General features: G+C 51.1%; 1 protein-coding gene and 1 long non-coding RNA gene across 4 annotated transcripts in view; one reads left to right on the forward strand and one right to left on the reverse strand.

Annotated features, from left to right (window-relative positions):
- Nucleotides 1–17,023, forward strand: part of dcdc2b (doublecortin domain containing 2B) — a 162,960-nt gene that overhangs the window by 128,479 nt on the left and 17,458 nt on the right. The window contains exons 9-10 of one of the 2 annotated variants that reach the window (XM_072500342.1): nucleotides 232–332; nucleotides 3,892–3,954. In XM_072500342.1, the coding sequence (XP_072356443.1) occupies nucleotides 232–332; nucleotides 3,892–3,954 (164 nt within the window). Of the gene's footprint in view, nucleotides 1–228; nucleotides 333–3,891; nucleotides 3,955–17,023 lie in introns of both variants that reach the window. The other variant, XM_072500336.1, reaches the window with a different exon arrangement.
- Nucleotides 5,329–17,023, reverse strand: part of LOC140411250 (uncharacterized) — a 386,898-nt gene continuing 375,203 nt past the window's right edge. For both annotated transcript variants that reach the window (XR_011940843.1, XR_011940844.1), the window contains exon 5: nucleotides 5,329–5,912. This is a non-coding gene — a long non-coding RNA (uncharacterized lncRNA). The remainder of the gene's footprint in view (nucleotides 5,913–17,023) is intronic.

Below are 17,023 nucleotides of genomic sequence, written 5' to 3' on the forward strand. Positions count from 1 at the left end.
AGTTGATATGGTTCATATGATTTGGCACCATCCAGCTCGACATGTCCTGGAATGATTCCAATAGATAGAGGTGTTGGTAGGAATTACTAATGTTTTGCTACACTCCAGTGGTTTTAATGGTGAACTGACTGGAATAATGTTGCTTGTTATTCGTACTCTATCTGACATACTCTCATACTTTCTTTCATTTACTGCTGCAGTCAATTTAATAAACTTTGTATCCACCAGAAGACAGAAGTGTTTTTAAAGTCAATGAAAGACGAGCTGAGCTACAAGGAGCACAGGAAATTCCTGATGATGAAAACACCAAGGTGGAACTGCCGATCGATAAGGTGGGAAATGATTTTAGGTACTGTATTATTCAAAGTTAATTTTCAATAGTTACCTCACTGTTGGCACAATTACCCATTTATTGACTGGGACTCACTTAGTGCTAGGGGCTTAGATGGGGCAGAATTTTTAAGGAGCATCCAGGAGGACATCTTAAAACAATATGTAGATAGTCCAACTAGGGAAGGGGCTGTACTGGACCTGGTATTGGGGAATGAGCCCGGCCAGGTAGTAGAAGTTTCAGTAGGGGAGCAATTCAGGAACAGTGACCACAATTCAGTAAGTTTTAAAGTGCTGGTGGACAAGGGTAAGAGTGGTCCTAGGGTGAATGTGCTAAATTGGGGGAAGGCTAATTATAACAATATTAGGCGGGAACTGAAGAACCTAGATTGGGGGCGGATGTTTGAGGGTAAATCAACATCTGACATGTGGGAGGCTTTCAAGTGTCAGTTGAAAGGAATTCAGGACCAGCATGTTCCTGTGCGGAAGAAGGATAAGTGCGGCAAATTTCGGGAACCTTGGATAACGAGAGATATTGTAGGCCTCGTCAAAAAGAAAAAGGAGGCATTTGTTAGGGCTAGAAGTCTGGAAACAGACGAAGCCTGCGTGGAATATAAGGAAAGTAGGAAGGAACTTAAGCAAGGAGTCAGGAGGGGTAGAAGGGGTCACGAAAAGTCATTGGCAAATAGGGTTAAGGAAAATCCCAAGGCTTTCTACACGTACATAAAAAGCAAGAGGGTAGCCAGGGAAAGGGTTAGCCCAGTAGGCAAGGGAATCTAAGTGTGGAGCCAGAGGAAATGGGCGAGGTACTAAATGAATACTTTGCATCAGTATTCGCCAAAGAGAAGGAATTGGTGGATGTTGAGTCTGGAGAAAGGTGTGTAGATAGCTTGGGTCACATTAAGATCCAAAAAGATGAGGGGCGGGATTCTCCCCTACCCGGCGGGGCGGGGGGTCCGGCGGGATGGAATGGCGTGAACCACGCCGGTGTTGGGCCGCCCCAAAGGTGCGGATTTCTCCGCACCTTTAGGGGCCAAGCCCTCACCTTGAGGGGCTAGCCCCGCGCCGGAGTGGTTGGCGTGCCGCCAGCCAGCGGGAAAGGCCTTTGGCGCCATGCCAGCCGGGGTCGAAAGGACTTCGCCGGGTGGCAGAAGTCCGCGCATGCGCGAGAGCGCCAGTGGCTGCTGACGTCATCCCCGTGCATGCGCAGGGGGGGTGTCTCTGCCGTGTCGGCCATGGTGAAGACTGTGGCCGAGGTGGAGGGAAAAGAGTGCCCCCACAGCACAGGCTCGCCCGCGGATCGGTGGGCCCCGATCGCGGGCCAGGCCACCGTGGGGGCACCCCCCGGGGCCAGATCGCCCCGCGCCCCCCCCCCAATACCCCGGAGCCCACCCATGCCGCCTAGTCCCGCTGGGAAGAGAGCTTGTTTGATCCTCGCCGGTGGGACAGGCATTCCAGCAGCAGGACTTCGCCCGTCACAGGCCGGGGAATCGCCGGGGGGGGGGCCCGCCGACCGGCGCGGCTCGATTCCCGCCCCCGCCGAATACCCGGTGCCAGAGAATTCGGCAACTGGCGGGGGCAGGATTCACACCAGCCCCCGGCGATTCTCCAACCTGCCGTGGGTCGGAGAATCCTGCCCGAGGTGTTGGGCCTCTTGAAAAATATTACGGTAGATAAATCCCCATGGCCTGATGGGATCTATCCCAGAATACTGAAGCTAGAGAGGAAATTGCTGAGGCCTTGACAGAAATCTTTGGATCCTCACTGTCTTCAGGTGATGTCCCGGAGGACTGAAGAATAGCCAATGTTGTATCTTTGTTTAAGAAGGGTAGCAAGGATAATCCAGGGAACTACAGGCCGGTGAGCCTTACGTCAGTGGTAGGGAAATTACTGGAGATAATTCTTCGAGACAAGATCAACTCCCATTTGCAAGCAAATGGACGTATTAGCGAGAGGCAGCATGATTTTGTGAAGGGGAGGTCGTGTCTCACTAACTTGATAGAGTTTTTCGAAGAGGTCACCAAGATGATTGATGCAGGTAGGGCAGTGGATGTTGTCTATATGGACTTCAGTAAGGCCTTTGACAAGGTCCCTCATGGTAGACTGGTACAAAAGGTGAAGTCACACGGGATCAAGGGTGAGCTAGCAAGATGGATACAGAACTGGCTAGGTCATAGAAGGCAGAGAGTAGCAATGGAAGGGTGTTTTTCTAATTGGAGGGCTGTGACTAGTGTTGTTCCGCAGGGATCAGTGCTGGGACGTTTGCTGTTCGTAGTATATATAAATGATTTGGAGGAAAATGTAACTGGTCTGATTAGTAGATTTGCAGATGACACAAAGGTTGGTGGAATTGCGGATAGCGATGAGGCCTGTCAGAGGATACAGCAGGATTTAGATCGTTTGGAGACTTGGGCAGAGAGATGGCAGATGGAGTTTAATCCGGACAAATGTGAGGTAATGCATTTTGGAAGGTCTATTGCAGGTAGGGAATATACAGTGAATGGTAGAACCCTCAAGAGTATTGAAAGTCAGAGAGATCTAGGTGTACAGGTCCACAGGTCACTGGAAGGGGCAACACAGGTGGAGAAGGTAGTCAAGAAGGCATACGGCATGCTTGCCTTCATTGGCCGGGGCATTGAGTATAAGAATTGGCAAGTCATGTTGCAGCTGTATAGAACCTTAGTTAGGCCACACTTGGAGTATAGTGTTCAATTCTGGTCGCCACACTACCAGAAGGATGTGAAGGCTTTAGAGAGGGTGCAAAGAGAGATTTACCAGGATGTTGCCTGGTATGGAGGGCATTAGCTATAAGGAGCGGTTGAATAAACTCGGTTTGTTCTCACTGGAACGACGGAGGTTGAGGGGCGACTTGATAGAGGTCTACAAAATTATGAGGGGCATAGACAGAGTGGATAGTCAGAGGCTTTTTTCCAGGGAAGAGGGGTCAATTACTAGGGGGCATAGCGCAGTAAGAAGCCTTACAACACCAGGTTAAAGTCCAACAGGTTTGTTTCGATGTCACTAGCTTTCGGAGCGCTAACGGCCCACATTAAATCCCCGCTGTGTTATAAGGTTAATTCTTGCAAGTTTATAAAATACTCATGTCGAAGAGAATGTGTTCCTATATGGACTGGAGCAGCAGGCAGACATGCTTACCTGAACAAGTTTCTCTCTTGTATATCTCAATCAGAGTGTGGGTCTTCACCCTCTCAAAGGCCTCGCTTCCACCCCTTCTGTACATTACCTTTTCAATTTCGTTTTGTAACTGAGTCTAAATTAAAAACGACAGAAAACTATTTCCAGCCGAAGTATTATCAAAACAAAGCACCTGCAATTTCTACTAACCTGTCACTTTGTCTGCAGGCAGAGTGTATTAGGTGTGTTTAGTAATTCATGTTTATAACATCAGTAATTGAAGAAAATTATGTCTGACTTTAGGTTATTCCTGAATTTGAGATTTGATTTAATTGCGCAAAGAGTTGAATACTGTGAATGTGAAGGTTAACGGAATAAAACCAGCAGCCAGGCTTGTGTTTAGCCAATCACTTTGATGTTTTGCAGAGAGTGGCTGAAATTGTTGAAGATGAAGTCATTCCTGAAGAGGAGGCATTTCGTGTTGAAGAGGTAAAAGCAGCACTAACATCTTTCAGTGATTTATACATTCTTTTTATCATTTCATCATGTGATGATCCTTCACCTACTACAAGACCCGGCAACAATAGCCCTCAGTCACACTCCTGCTATATCACATTCATTTTCACATTATATATATAAATAAATGGATTTCTTGAAACCAGCTGAACAATGCAGGAAATTTTCTGATTTAATCTTTGGAAATTTTGCCAAGTTAACTCATCTCAACTGGGTCCAGAATACGTGTGCTGCAATTAGCTTCAATGTCTGTGACACAGAATCCATAGAATCCCTACAGTGCAGAAGGAGGCCATACCGGCCCAGCGAATCTGCACCAACCCTACGAAAGAGCATCCAACCGCAGCTCACTCCACTGCCCTATCCCTGTAACCTAATGCATTGATCGTGGCCAATCCACCTAAACTGTACATCTTTGAACTGTGGGAGGAAACTGGAGAACCAGGAGGAAATTCATGCAGGCACAGGGAGAAAGTGCAAACTCCACATAGACTGTGACCCAAGGCCAGGATTGCACCCAGGTCCCTAGTGATGTGAGGCAGCAGTGCTCAACAATGTGCCACCGTAAGGTAGGAGAAAGTTCAGAGAAGCCCCTATTTCTAAATGCTATTCAATGGTCCATGCTGAGAAGGCTAGGTGTGGACTGAATACAGGATCAGACTCACAGTGTGTTCGGCAAAGTGATCTCCAAGTCTGCAGTTAGCCTCCCCATTGTAGGCGGGACCACAAGTTTACCTGGGTGGAGGATGGGAGTGGTGGATGAGGATTGTTCAGGCCTCCAATCAAGGAGGGGTGGGGGGGGGGGGGGGGGGGGGGTGAAGGCATAGAAGGATTGGACGGCCATAATGAAGAGGAGGAGGTGGTAAAATGAAGTAGAGAATCAAACGAATCACAAATCTAGATGGGAAGAGACTGGTGAAGGGGAGAAAAAATAGAGTTAAGATAGGAAGAAATGAGTTCAGTGAGGCAGAAACAAGCTGAAGCGCTGTGTGTACCAGAACAGTCCTATTTATGAATGTTTGGAAGGAAAAGTGGGAATTTATTTGGGCATGTATTTGAGAATCAGAATAAACACTTTGCAGACGGCATGTCTCTGACCGTGTGGATGGATCTAAAAAGTAAAATTGATCAGGAGTCCTCATTATCGTGAAATAGCAGCTGTGCCAATGCTAGCTGTATTGCAGATTGTGTTACAGTCCTCGTGGAGACAGATAACATTTAAAAAGACATATTAATTTCCCAATGTCCTATGCAAAGAATCACACAATACAATTTCATGTTTTAAGCGTTTTATTGCAACAAACAAACTAAAAATCAATATTGACTAAACGTTACATAGTCGTCAGCTAATACAATAAACTACAGAAAAGGTATTCCCTATTAACTTCTTAACACAAAAAACCTACACCACGTATATACATCACACCACATTCTTCATAGAAATGTGACCTACTTTAAAAATCACAAGTTCCTCCTGGCTTTAAGAGGGCCTCTTCTCCCTCCCCCACAAGGATGAATCTTCTAGTGTCCTTTTAAACAAAATCTGGATCACTCAACCTTCTGAGTATAATGGAATGCATTCAACAAAAATGTACTCTTGGGTGAAACCTTGGCTTTTAGCTCTCCACAATGCTTGTTTCGTCTAACAGGGGTTCCATCTTCACCAGGCGCCCCCCCCACTTAATGGTCTTTTTCTTCTGCCTGGCATAGCAGCACCTGCTTTTAGTTTTCTCTCCCAAATCCCTCGATCTGAGAGTCTGGGCAGCAACATGACATCTGCCTCCCTCTTTATGTCAAGGTGCTAAAATTTGTATTTGACTTTGAATAAGTTTCAATTTGAGTTTCTGACTCCATAATAAACAGGTCATATGTTTTTCCCTGGGCAGATCCTGTATGATGTTCCACCTCCTCTCCCAGTTGCGACATTTTGCCTTGAATTAAAGGAGACAGTTTAAAGCATAACCATCTTATAACATTCAGCAGTCATAATAATTGTCAAATTGTCAAATACCAGCTATCCTGAAAGGCAGCCTGCACATTTTAAGGGGACAACACTCTCAAAGGTCCTCCTGCTTTTTGGATGCAGTAATGGAAGTATTATTGAAGGAGCTTAGCAGGAGCTTGGCATCAAGCACCAGAAAGATTGAGCTGGATTCTCTGTTTCAGGGACTATGTCCCCACGCCGTCATGGAAACTGCGGGCCGGGATTCTCCCACAATCGGCGGGGCGGGCCGCCCGGAAGGTGCGGAATCCTCCACACATCCGGGGGCTAGGCCCAGCTGAAGGGCCTCCGCCAGCCGGTGCAAGTTGGCGCATGCACAGGAGCGACAGTGTGTTCTGGCGCATGCGCAGAACCGCTGGTGTGTTTCCTGTGCATGCGCAGGGGGTTTCTTCTCCGCGCCGGACATCGCGGAGACTTATAGAGGCCGGCGCGGAGCGAAAGAGTGACCCCACAGCACAGGCCCGACCACAGATTGGTGGGCCCTGATCGCAGGCCAGGCCACCGTGGGGGCTCCCCCCAGGGCCGGATCCGCCCGCGCCCCCCTGAGGACTCCGCAAACCACCCTCCAAGCCAGGTCGCGCCTGTATGGACCTTGTCTAATCCACGTCGGCGGGACTGGCCAAAAATGGAAGGCCGTTTAGGCCCATCGGGGCCCCGAGAATTGCCGGGGGGGCCGCTGCCAAAGGCCCCCAGCCAGCGCGATCCCCGCCCCCGCCCAAAAAACGGCACCCGAGAATTCGGCAGTCAGCGGCGGAGCGGCGGCGCGGGATTCATGCCGCCCCCGACAATTCCGTGACCCGGCGGGGGGGTCGGAGATTCCTGCCCGTAGTCTTTTACGCCAGGAAAACTGCCATCAAAAGGCTACAGATTCACAGCCTTGCAGGGGGATAGCAGGCAGCTGTCGTGGAGCTCGCAGCTCCAGCTGCCGATATGGACCCTCGCACATCCGGGTCAGAGGCCGCGCATGCGCACAGCAGCGTCCTCCAGCGGCCCCGCCGTGCTCCATAGCGGCATCAGCCCGCGGACGTGGACCACCGAAATAGTGCCCTGCATCGGTCGCTCACTCGCCCCGGACTGGCCGCACAAAAAATCCCCATCCCAAATGAGCCCCCCCCCCCCGCCCTCCGATCGGCCCTACCCCGACTGTGATGGCCCCGGACTGAGTCCGCAGCCGCCACGCGGGTATCACGGACGGTAGGGCCATAAGTTGTTCATGCCGTCGGGAATTCGGCCAGTCGGGGATGGAGAATAATGGGGCGGGCCTCAGGCAATGCATGAGGCGGTGGATAATCGATGCGCGCTTTTCGGGGGACAGAGAACCGCGGAACCGGAGCCTGTCCCAATTTCGTGTGGGGAAACTGGATTCTTCGCCCCTTCGCCGAACACGATTTTGGCGTTGGGTGCGGAGAATCCAGCCCAACATCTCACCAAGCTGCTCGGTAAGTCAGCACCAGGAGCCTTTACCCCAGCACATGGCTGCAATGTGGGATAAAGTTTAATAATTTGACCAGGGCTGTTTAGGAAAGACTCTAAACTATAATTTCACAAAACTCTCTGCAGAACTACTCATTACCCGAGGCCCCATCAAATATAATACTCCCTCACCCGATTAGAATCACTACAGTGCAGAAGGAGGCCATTCGATTTATCGAGCCTGGACCAACCCGCAATCCAATGGAGGAAATCAGAGTACCCGGAGGAAAGCCATGCTGACACGCAGAGAGCGTACAAACTCCACATAGACAGTGACCCATGACGAGAATTGAACCTGGGTCCCTGGCGCTGTGAGGCAGCAGTGCTAACCACTGTGTCACTGTGCCGCTCCCTCTATTCATTGCCTTACACCATTCCACTTTCTTCTGCTCTCAATGTGAAACTCTGTACTTTCTACTCACTTCACTCTTGCTGCTTTATGTCCTTAACCTCTACCATCTACACACAAACACCACTATTCCATCATGATATACAAATCCTCAAAGTATCACATTAATCTATCATTAGTAGTCTGGCTTCTTGAAATCAGGACCTTATCACACAAACAGCTGCATTCCTGGGAGATTTTGATTTGGCAATTCCTCAGGAAAGAAGCTTGGGCATCTGACATTCCATTTGCCAGTTTGTAAATATCTCATGTGTGCCCACATTTCCTGTCTGCACAACTGAATGTTCTATTGTCACATTTGTCACACTTTCTGCCTCCATTTGTTTACCATTACAAATTCCTGGGCGTCATTCTCCGCCGGCGGGAGTCTCCGTTCTGCCGGCGCCCGGGGGTTTCCCGACGGCGTGGGGCTGCCCCACAATGGGAAACCCCATTGACCGGCCGGTGTTACGGAGACTCCCGCCGGCCGGTCGGGGCAGAAATGTGGCGGGGCGGGTAGGAGAATTTCGCCCCCTATGTCCATATTTATTGTTGGTTTTTGTCTGCTTCAACTTAATTTAAATTGATCAGCATATAACCAGCGCTGGCAAACTATTTGTCCAGTAAGAAGTCTTACGACACCAGTTTAAATCTTAATCCCAGGTTAAAGAGGTGTGAATTGTCTCAAGACCCTCTCTCTGGATCTGTACAGATTTAATTACCTGCAAATGCACGCATTCAAAGTATCGTCTTGCATCTTTCACTTTGTCTCTATATATGTTTCTAGACTGTTCCTCTTCATTCACCTGAGGAAGGAGCAGTGCTCAAAGGTAGTGATTTGAACCAAACCTGTTGGACTTTAACCTTGTGTTGTAAGACTTCTTGGGCGAAATTCTCCCCCAACGGCACAATGTCCGCCGACTGGGGCCAAATAGGGCGCCAATCAGACGGGCATCGCGCCGGCCCAAAGGTGCGGAATGCTCCGCATCTTTGGTGGCCTAGCCCCAACATTGAGGGGCTAGGCTGGCGCCGGAGGGATTTCCGCCCCGCCAGCTGGCGGAAATGGCATTTGTTGCCCCGCCAGCTGGCGCGGAAATGCGGCGCATGCGCGGGAGCGTCAGCGGCCGCTGACAGTTTCCCGGCGCATGCGCGGGAGCGTCAGCGGCCGCTGACAGTTTCCCGGCGCATGCGCGGGAGCGTCAGCGGCCGCTGTCAGTTTCCCGCGCATGCGCAGTGGAGGGAGTCTCTTCCGCCTCCGCCATGGTGGAGGCCGTAGCGGAGGCGGAAGAGAAAGAGTGCCCCCATGACACAGGCCCGCCCGCGGATCGGTGGGCCCCGATCGCGGGCCAGACCGTGGGGGCACTCCCCGGGGTCAGATCGCCCCGCGCCCCCCCCCCAGGACCCCGGAGCCCGCCCACACCGCCTGGTCCCGCCGGTAAATACCAGGTGCCGGCGGGACAGGCAATTTCTGGGCGGGACTTCGGCCCATCCGGGCCGGAGAATCCAGCGGGGGGTCCCGCCAACCGGCGGGCCCGATTCCCGCCCCCGCCCAATCTCCGGTACCGGCGACTTCGGCGGGGGCGGGATTCACGGCGGCCTACGGCCATTCTCCGACCCGGCGGGGGGCTGGAGAATGACGCCCCTTATTGTGCTCGCCCCAGTCCAACGCCGGCATCTCCACATCAAACTATTTGTCAGCACCCATTCAATTCGGTTTATGGGAAATCCAGCCACTTCTTCCCAGGAGCCCTGAAGAACGGTCACACAGACTCGAAACATTGGGTGGAACCTTACCAGAATTTGGTAAAGTGCCAGGCTCTCATAGAAAACTCTTATTCTACAAACCAGTTTTCTCATTGAATCTTGAGCCTCTTTGCCAAAAAGAAGTGAGTGGGTGTGGTTTACGCCCTCACTCTGGTGGGGCGGTGACTCTTAGAGCCAGGAGCCAGCTCTACACAGATGGGGTGCCATCTTTAAAGGGCACCCCAACCAGTGCTGCAATGCAATGGCCCCCAGCACCACATAACAGGTCTTGGGGGGCTACACCCCCACTCCCGGCATTCATTGCCGGCAACAGCATCGCCCCCCCTTGACTTCTCCTGACATTCATCACCGGCATCCCCCCCTCCCCTCAATCTCTACTTTCCCTCCACCAACCACACATCAAAACACCATCCCATGGGTCTCCCACTAAGGTCCACCCCTGGCACTGCCCAGGCATGTCCCCCTACCACCCCGAGGGCTATATTACTTCTGCGCCCCCGGAGGGATCACTTCGACTGCCTCACTCCTGGCCCAACCTGTTGTAAACCATATTTAACATTCACTGAGGGGGTTTCATTTGATAGTCTGGGGCACAAAAGAACAAAGAACAAAGAAAAGTACAGCACAGGAACAGGCCCTTCGGCTCTCCATGCCTGCACCGATCATGCTGCCCGTCCAAATAAAAATCTTCTACACCAATGAATTCAAATCGAATCTCGCAATGTCACCAGAGAGGGACATGGAAAATTGAGAAACGTGGGGCTGGATTCTCCGTTTGGGAGACTAAGACCCCACGCCAGCCTGAAAACGGTAGTGTTTTACGCCAGGAAAACTGAGGCAAAATGGCCACCCATTTCCTGCTCTGGGTTGGGGGGCTAGCAGCATTGCCGGGTCCGTGGCCGCGCATGCGCACGGTGGCAGCCTGCAGTGGCCACGCCGTGCTTCATGGTGGATGCAGCCCGCTGACCTGGACTGCAAAAATAGCCCCCCCTTAGGCTGGCTCGAGCGTCCCAAGCCGCCCCCCCCCCCCCCCCACTGTGCCCCCAGCCCCGAATTAAGCCCCCCCTGCCCGGGGATAGGCCCTCCCCCGACTGTGGCAGCGCTGGACTGAGTCCACAGCCGACAGGCTGAGTTCCCGACGGGTGAGACCATGGGACAGGGGGGACCTATGCCGTTGGGATGGTCTCCACCTGAACCGAGCTGGGACCAGTGTTCTGGCGAAAAGAGTAAATAGGGTGGTCAATAGGACTTTAAACTAAAGATTGGGGGGGAAGGGAAAGTCAGGGAACCAAGAGGTAAAGTAATCAGCGGGGATCGTAGCTGCTTAGGAATACAAAAAAACATGAACAGACAAAACTCAAGAGTGGTTACGATTGTCCCCATCCCACAAAATATGACACAGTGTATGGAAAGGCTCAGTAAACCAAGGTCCACCACACTAAGAAAACAAAAAGGGACGGTCAATAGAGAATTAAAGGTGCTATATTTAAATGCGCGCAGTGTACGGAACAAGGTAGATGAGCTTGTGGCCCAGATTGTGACTGGCAGGTGTGATGTGGTAGGCATCACAGAGACATGGGGTGAAATTCTCCCCCAACAGCGGGATGTCTGCCGACTGGCGCCAAAGACGGCGCCAATCAGACGGGCATCGCGCCGGCCCAAAGGTGTGGAATGCTCTGCATCTTTGGCGGCCTAGCCCCGACATTGAGGGGCTAGGCCGACGCCGGAGGGATTTCCGCCCCGCCAGCTGGCGGAAATGGCGTTTGTTTCCCCGCCAGCTGGCGCGGAAATGCGGCGCATGCGCGGGAGCGTTAGCGGCCGCTGTCAATTTCCCGGCGCATGCACGGGAGCGTCAGCGGCCGCTGTCAATTTCCCGGCGCATGCACGGGAGCGTCAGCGGCCGCTGTCAGTTTCCTGCGCATGCGCAGTGGGGAGAGTCTCTTCCGCCTCCGCCATGGTGGAGGTTGTAGCGGAGGCGGAAGGGAAAGAGTGCCCCCACGGCACAGGCCCGCCCGCGGATCGGTGGGCCTCGATCACGGGCCAGGCCACCGTGGGGGCACCCCCCGGGGTCAGATCGCCCCGTGCCCCCCCCCAGGACCCTGGAGCCCGCCCACGCCGCCTGGTCCCGCCGGTAAATACCAGGTTTGATTTACGTCGGCGGGACAGGCAATTTCTGGGCGGGACTTCGGCACATCCGGGCCGGAGAATCCAGCGGGGGGTCCCGCCAACCGGCGCGGCCGGATTCCCGCCCCCGCCCAATCTCCGGGAGCGGAGACTTCGGCGGGGGCGGGGGCGGGATTCACGGCGGCCAACGGCCATTCTCCGACCCGGCGGGGGGTCGGAGAATGACGCCCATGGTTGCAGAGGGTTCAGGACTGGCATTTAAACATCCAGGGATTCACAACCTATCGAAAAGACAGAGAGGTGGGCAGAGGGGGCGGGGTTGCCTTGTTAATTAGGAATGAAATTAAATCAATAGCACTAAACGACATCGGGTCAGATGATGTGGAGTCTGTGTGGGTAGAGTTGAGGAAACGCAAAGGCAAAAAAACCATAATGGGAGTTGTGTACAGGCCTCCTAACAGTGGTCAGGACCGGGGGCACAAAATGCACCACGAAATAGAAAGTGCATGTCAGAAAGGCAAGGTCACAGTGATCATGGGGGACTTCAATATGCAGGTGGACTGGGTAAATAATGCTGCCAGTGGACCCAAGGAAAGGCAATTCATTGAATAATTACAGGAGGGCTTTTTGGAACAGCTTGTGATGGAGCCCACGAGGGAACAGGCCATTCTGGACTTAGTGTTATGTAATGAGCCAGACTGGATTAAAGATCTTAAAGTAAGGGAGCACTAAGGAGGCAGTGATCATAATATGGTCGAATTCAATCTCCAATTTGAAAGAAAGAAGGTAGAATCAGATGTAAAGGTGTTACAGTTAAATAAAGGTAACTACAGGGGCATGAGGGAGGAAATGACGAAAATCGACTGGGAGCAGAGCCTAGTGGGAAAGACAGTAGAACAGCAATGGCAGGAGTTTCTGGGAGTAATTGAGGACACAGTACAGAGGTTCATCCCAAAGAAAAGAAAGGTTATCAGAGGGGGGATTAGGCAGCCATGGCTGACAAAGGAAGTTAGGGAATGCATCAAAGCAAAAGAGAAAGCCTATAATGTGGCAAAGAGTAGTGGGAAGTCAGAAGATTGGGAAGACTACAAAAACAAACAGAGGATAACAAAGAGAGAAATAAGGAAAGAGAGGATCAAATTTGAAGGTAGGCTAGCCAGTAACATTAGGAATGATAGTTAAAGTTTCTTTAAATACATTAAAAACAAACGGGAGGCAAAAGTTGACATTGGGCCGCTCCAAAATGACGCTGGTAATTTTGTGATGGGAGACAAGGAAATAGCTGAGGAACTGAATAAGTACTTTGCGTCAGTCTTCACAGTAGAAGACATGAGTAATATCCCAACAATTCCGGAGAGTCAGAGGGCAGAGTTGAATATGGTAGCCATCACAAAGGAGAAAGTGCTAGAGAAACTAAGAGGTCTAACAATTGATAAATCTCCAGGCCCAGATGGGCTACATCCTAGAGTTCTAAAGGAGATAGCTGAAGAAATAGTGGAGGCGTTAGTTATGACCTTTCAAAAGTCACTGGAGTCAGGGAAAGTCCCAGAGGATTGGAAAATCGTTGTTGTAACCCCCCTGTTCAAGAAGGGAACAAGGAAAAAGATGGAAAATTATAGGCCAATTAGCCTAACCTCGGTTGTTGGCAAGATTCTAGAATCCATTGTTAAGGATGAGATTTCTAAATTCTTGGAAGTGCAGGGTCGGATTCGGACAAGTCAGCATGGATTTAGTAAGGGGAGGTCGTGCCTGACAAACCTGTTAGAATTCTTTGAAGAGATAACAAAGAGGTTAGACCAAGGAGAGCCAATGGATGTTATCTATCTTGACTTCCAAAAGGCCTTTGATAAGGTGCCTCACGGGAGACTGCTGAGTAAAATAAGGGCCCATGGTATTCGAGGCAAGGTACTAACATGGATTGACGATTGGCTGTCAGGCAGAAGGCAGAGAATTGGGAAAAAAGGTTCTTTTTTGGAATGGCAACCGGTGACGAGTGGTGTCCCGCAGGGTTCAGTGTTGGGGCCACAGCTGTTCTCTTTATATATTAACAATCTAGATGACGGGACTGGGGGCATTCTGGCTAAGTTTGCCGATGATACAAAGATAGGTGGAGGGGCAGGTAGTATGGAGGAGGTGGGGAGGCTGCAGAAAGATTTAGACAGTTTAGGAGAGTGGTCCAAGAAATGGCTGATGAAATTCAACATGGGCAAGTGCGAGGTCTTGCACTTTGGAAAAAAGAATAGAGGCATGGACTATTTTCTAAACGGTGGCAAAATTCATAATGCTGAAGTGCAAAGGGACTTGGGAGTCCTAGTCCAGGATTCTCGAAAGCTAAACTTGCAGGCTGAGTCCGTAATTAAGAAAGCAAATGCAATGTTGTCATTCATCTCAAGAGGCTTGGAATATAAAAGCAGGGATGTACTTCTGAAGCTTTATAAAGCATTAGTTAGGCCCCATTTAGAATACTGTGAGCAATTTTGGGCCCCACACCTCAGGAAGGACATACTGGCACTGGAGCGGGTCCAGCGGAGATTCACACGGATGATCCCAGGAATGGTAGGCCTAACATACGATGAACGTCTGAGGATCCTGGGATTATATTCATTGGAGTTTAGGAGGTTGAGGGGAGATCTAATAGAAACTTACAAGATAATGAATGGCTTAGATAGGGTGGATGTAGGGAAGTTGTTTCCATTAGCAGGGGAGACTAGGACCCGGGGGCACAGCCTTAGAATAAAAGGGAGTCACTTTAGAACAGAGATGAGGAGAAATTTCTTCAGCCAGAGAGTGGTGGGTCTGTGGAATTCATTGCCACAGAGGGCGGTGGAGGCCGGGACATTGAGTGTCTTTCAGACAGAAGTTGATAAATTCTTGATTTCTCGAGGAATTAAGGGCTATGGAGAGAGAGCGGGTAAATGGAGTTGAAATCAGCCATGATTGAATGGTGGAGTGGACTCGATGGGCCGAATGGCCTTACTTCCGCTCCTATGTCTTATGGTCTTATGGAGAGTCCCAATCCGTCGAGAACTCGACCGGTCGGGGATGGAGAATCGTGCGGTTGGCCTCAGGCAATGGCCTGAGGCCGTAAATACGGTGTGCACCGTACTCCTAGAGTACACCACTTTTCAGGGGGCGGATCATCGCGAAAGCGGCACCGCCCTCGATTTTGTCGTCATCAGGGATTCTCCGCGCCGTCGCCGAACGATTTCGGCATCGGGGATTGGAAAATCCAGCCCGTGATCTTTGTGGCAAGAATTGCTTTTCCCAATTATCATCAGATTTTCTGGCCTCGCCGCAAATCACGCGGGCAGCCATAGCAACCTCAACATTCTGCCCATTAGCTGTTTCTCGCTCCACACCCAATGATGTACTTTTAAAATGTCGTCATCATTGCCAAACCTGCTGAGTTTTTCCAGAATTTTCTGTTTTTATTTCACTTCTTTCCTGAGCCAGACTGGAATGAGGAGCAGGATTCTCTAAAAATGGGGCTATGTCTTCTCGCCGTTGGGAAAACCGGCGCCAACGACTCCGGCGTCAACAGCCCCTGAAAGTGAGGAATTCTCACCATTCTAGGGGGCTAGGATGCCGCCGGAGTCATCCCCACAGCTCCAGCCGGTGGGGAACAGCCTCCGCGAGTTGGCGCATGCGCATAACAGCCAGCATTGATCTCACGCATGCGCAGAATGGCCGGTGTATTTCTGCGCGTGTTCGGGCGTTTCCTTCTCCACGCCGGCCCCCAGGCAATATGGCGGAGCCCTACAGGGTCCGGCGCGGATTAATGTAGGCCCCCACAGAATCAGCCTCCCCCGCCGATCGATAGGCCCCGATCGCGGGCCAGGCCATCCTGGCCCCCCCCCCCCCCCGCCCCGGGGTCGGATCCCCCCCTAGGACGGCCCCCGCACACTTACCTTCCAGGTCCCACCGTGTGTGAGGTGAGTAATCCATGCCAGGGGGACTGGGCCAAACTCATCGGCCACTCGGCCCATCGGGGCTCTGAGAATCGCCGGGGGGCCGCTGTCAATGGCCCCGAACCAGCGTGGCGACGATCCCGCCGGCACCCGAGAAACGCCGCCGGAGAATAGGGAGGCCGGCGTCGGGGCAGCAGGGCGCGATTCTCCGACCCGGCGCCAGGTCAGAAATCCCGGCCGAGGTGTTTTAACGAGGCTCAAGGAGGGATTGGCAATGGGCCAGAATATTTTATGGCGACAGGGAAAAAAAACCTCAGTTTTTGCCCTCTTTTAGAATTTTCTGTTGTAATCGCTACAAAGACCCTCGGTTAATTTGCTCACCACCTGATTCCATTGGGGGACTGTAGTGTCCTTCCTCACTGTATTTTTTAATTTTTCAACAAAACCGGTGCATTTAAAAATCAATGGCCTCTAATAATCACATCTGATTTTGTACTGATCATGCAAACTGTTCAATTATCGCCCGCGTTTGGTTTGCCTTGACGATTCAAAAATGGAAACATGCTCATTGCTGACTAGTATTGAGACAGAGGAGCAAAGTTACACATTGGATGTTTCTTCATTATCTGTATTTCTAAAATACCACCTATTTTATTATTAATAATTATATTTACTTATTGCTGTGCGAGAGAAAGGAAGATAGGGCGCACGGGATGTCTCAAAGTACTTCCCACCCAATGATGTACTTTTAAAATGTCGTCATCATTGCCAATTTGAGCAGAGCAATAAAGACTAAATGACCATGTAATCCATGTCAGTGCTGTTGAAAGAGGGATAAACCTTGACGTAAAACTTGCAAAACCTTTCTCAAAATTGTCACATTGAATCATTTCCACTTACCTAAGAAGCAGAAGCGGCCTTGGTTTAATATCATTTTTCAATCATTCATGGGATGTAGGCATTTCTGGGAAGGCTGTAATTATTGCCCATCCCTAATTGCCCTTTATAAGGTGGTGAGCCGTCATCTTGAACCGTTGCAGTCCATGTAGTGCAGCTACACCCACAGTGCTGTGAGGGAGGGAGTTCCAGGATTTGACCCAGCGATAGTGAAGGAACACCGATATATTTCCAAGTTAGGATGGTGAATGACTTTGAGGGGAACTTGCAGCTGTTGGTGTTTCCAGGTATCTGCTGCTCTTGCCCATCTAGTTGGGAGTGGTAGTGGGTTTGGGAGGTGCTGACAAGGGATCCTTGGTGAGTTGCTGCAGTGCATCTGAAAGACAGCACCTACAACAGTGCAGCAGTCTTTTCGACCTTCACTGTGATGCCAGTCTAGATTATGGCCTAAAAATTGGATTGTACTGTGCCCATTTTGCAGGTGCA

This window comes from Scyliorhinus torazame, chromosome 1 (assembly GCF_047496885.1).
Source record: "Scyliorhinus torazame isolate Kashiwa2021f chromosome 1, sScyTor2.1, whole genome shotgun sequence".
In the NCBI taxonomy this organism is placed as follows: Eukaryota; Metazoa; Chordata; class Chondrichthyes; order Carcharhiniformes; family Scyliorhinidae; genus Scyliorhinus; species Scyliorhinus torazame.